Source organism: Myotis davidii, unplaced genomic scaffold (assembly GCF_000327345.1).
Source record: "Myotis davidii unplaced genomic scaffold, ASM32734v1 scaffold135, whole genome shotgun sequence".
Lineage (NCBI taxonomy): Eukaryota > Metazoa > Chordata > Mammalia > Chiroptera > Vespertilionidae > Myotis > Myotis davidii.
In genome coordinates, this window is record NW_006289813.1 from 577,705 (window position 1) to 580,433 (window position 2,729).

At 41.6% G+C, this 2,729-nt stretch overlaps 1 protein-coding gene across 4 annotated transcripts in view; it reads left to right on the forward strand.

The window, feature by feature from the left end:
- The window catches only part of AK6 (adenylate kinase 6), a 14,546-nt gene that overhangs the window by 1,306 nt on the left and 10,511 nt on the right, over nucleotides 1-2,729 (forward strand). Inside the window, exons 1-2 of one of the 4 annotated variants that reach the window (XM_015563041.1) lie at nucleotides 7-757; nucleotides 1,382-1,474. In XM_015563041.1, coding sequence (XP_015418527.1) covers nucleotides 733-757; nucleotides 1,382-1,474 — 118 coding nt within the window. In that variant the 5' untranslated portion in view covers nucleotides 7-732. Of the gene's footprint in view, nucleotides 1-6; nucleotides 758-831; nucleotides 1,475-2,729 lie in introns of those variants that run through there. The other 3 variants (XM_006762384.2, XM_006762385.2, XM_006762383.2) reach the window with 3 other exon arrangements.

The window sequence follows — 2,729 nt, forward strand, 5'->3', positions numbered from 1 at the left end:
AGGTAAACCCACCAGCTCCCCTTCCTGGCACGCTGCCTGTTTTTCTGGATCTGGTGTTGGTGTGTGAAATGCATGCTGATATTTTTATTTTCCTGGATTGCCTTCGGCTTGTAGCGAGGTCACGTTGGTGGCTGTTGGCGGTGGATGCCTAGTCCTTGGGCCTTCCTGGGCGGTCTTTCATGTTCCCTTTGTATCTGAGGCAGCTTCCGGTGAGAGCCTGGTGTTTGTGGCGTAGGTGATTAATTTGCTGTATATGTCTGCGGAGTTAACATCTTAGTTCCCCCCCTTTATTTTCTTTGAAGAACGGACATCTACTGAGCAGACCTGGTCGTTCCTTGTAGGGGGATGCGGTCCGGTCCCAGTAGGGTCCCTTCCGGGTCTTGGGGTCCATGCTCTCAGGGGGCGCCCCCTGTTGTCTGTGGGGGCTCCAAACCGCCGCGGGTCGGCTTCAGCTTAGGCCCCGTTTATGAAATTGTAGCCGTTACCAGCATGGCAGGGCATTCATGGGAAAATCGAATGGTGCAGATGGCAAAATCGAGGCGCTCTTTGCGGGAAGAAAGCCATCAAGTTCTTATCGTTTAACAAAACAACCTTGTTGGCCACCCACAATTCTGGTCTGTTTCTGAGACCAAATTAATGTTTAGCCTTTAAGGTTCTGTAAGGAGAAAATTGTACATCCGAATTGTTTGGTTCTGGTCTTTTTAATAGTAAGCCATACTGTCAGAAACCTGAATGTGCGCGTTTTATTGCAAACATGGTGAGCGCAGGGTTCAAGCTTGGTGTGTTATAGTGGACTTGAGGTAAATGTTATTGTCTTGTATAGAGATCTTGGATTGCCATGATTGAGTGTTGTTGTTTCAGTGGCATTAAACCTGAACAGCTGAAAATTATTCCTTTGATTATTTACCTTGAAATACAGTAGATATTAAACAAGATATTAAGTAAGATACTTACTTGAGTTTTAGTCTGGAAATTTCCATGGTGGTGGCAGGCCTTCTGTGAATTGGTGTCAAGAGTGGACCAAGCCCCATTTCTGATAAAATCAGATAAACCGGGTGAGATTCCGCCGTCCAGCGGGCTTTGTGTGTGTGACTCACATAGGATGGCTAATTACGAAACTTTTCATGTCCATTGTAAGAATTTTTTTTTTAATTGAGAGAGAAAAATACGATTTGTTGTTCTGCTTGCTTAGGCATTCATTGGTTGATTCTTGTATGTGCCCTGGCCGGAGATGGACCCCCAAACCTTGGCATGTGGGACGGTGCTCGAACCAACTGAGCTGCCTGGGCAGGGCCTCAGTTCAGAATGTTAAGAGGGGCAGATAGGTGGGTAAAGTCTAGCAAGTATTTCATGAGCAATGTTTTCTGTGGCTGTCTTACAGGTACACCAGGGGTTGGGAAAACCACACTAGGCAAAGAACTTGCTGCAAGATCGGGACTGAAATACGTTAATGTGGGTGATTTAGCTCGAGAAGGTAAGGGACATTTTGGTGTTAAATTTGTTTTTAAAAAGAGAGAAATAATAGAGTATTAGTACTGTCCTGTGAGAAGAGACAAAAAGCAGAGAAAGATAGCTATTAAGGAATTTATGTTCTTTTTAAAATTGAAATTATTATTAAGTATCTAAAGCTGTGTCTCGGTTACTTTGACTGTTACATTGCCTCCCCCACAATTTCCTGGCAGTTCTTACAGATAATAATAATTGGGAAGGTCATGAAGAGAGTGATTGGACTTAGGATAGGTAGAATCTGAATGTAAGGAAGAGGAAGAATGTTTTTTGTTTGTTTTTGTTTTTAATATATTTTTAAAATTGATTTCAGAGAGGAAGTGAGAGAGAGGGAGAGAGAGAAATGTCAATGAGGATCAAGCCCACAACCGACCCCATGTGCCTGACTGGGAATGGAACTGTGATCTCCTGGTTCCTAGGTTGATGCTCAACAACTGAGCCACTGTCCAGGGCCGAGGGAGAATGTTTTGAGATGGGTGAACACATAAAGGTTGGGGTGGTGCTAAGCATATCTGTGGAGACAGTGATTATATTGATCTCACTGGAAGAAAAGATTATTCTGAACTCAGGCAATAGAACATGACTGTCCTGTGGTATTTGCTTAGAGTAATTTGATAGTTGCTTGTCTGCATGAAACTGTACATACGCTAAAATGATACATGTTTTTACTTATTTTACCCAGTTTCTCTTCAATCTTTGTCACTTTGTTATTGTCTTTAACTTTTTATATTCTGTAATGATTAGTACAGGTAGAAACTCAAATAAATTCAAGTAAAGGGAACTTTAAGTGTGCCTCATTAAAATTAAAAAGATTTAACTTATATCTTTAAAATATATATTTTTAAACATACGACATTTTAAATTTTTTAAGTTCCTGACAGTTGCTACTTAAAGTAACTATTTCAGGTTTGATCTAATGTACATATTTTTTTCAAATGATCTAAAGTCTGATCACCGGATATCATGGACTCTGGCAAGATGGCTTCTCCCAAGAGCATGCCGAAAGATGCACAGATGATGGCACAAATCCTGAAGGATATGGGGATTACAGAATATGAGCCAAGAGTTATAAATCAGATGTTGGAGTTTGCCTTCCGATATGTGACCACAATTCTAGATGATGCAAAAATTTATTCAAGCCATGCTAAGAAAGCTACTGTTGATGCAGATGATGTGCGATTGGCAATCCAGTGTCGTGCTGACCAGTCTTTTACCTCTCCTCC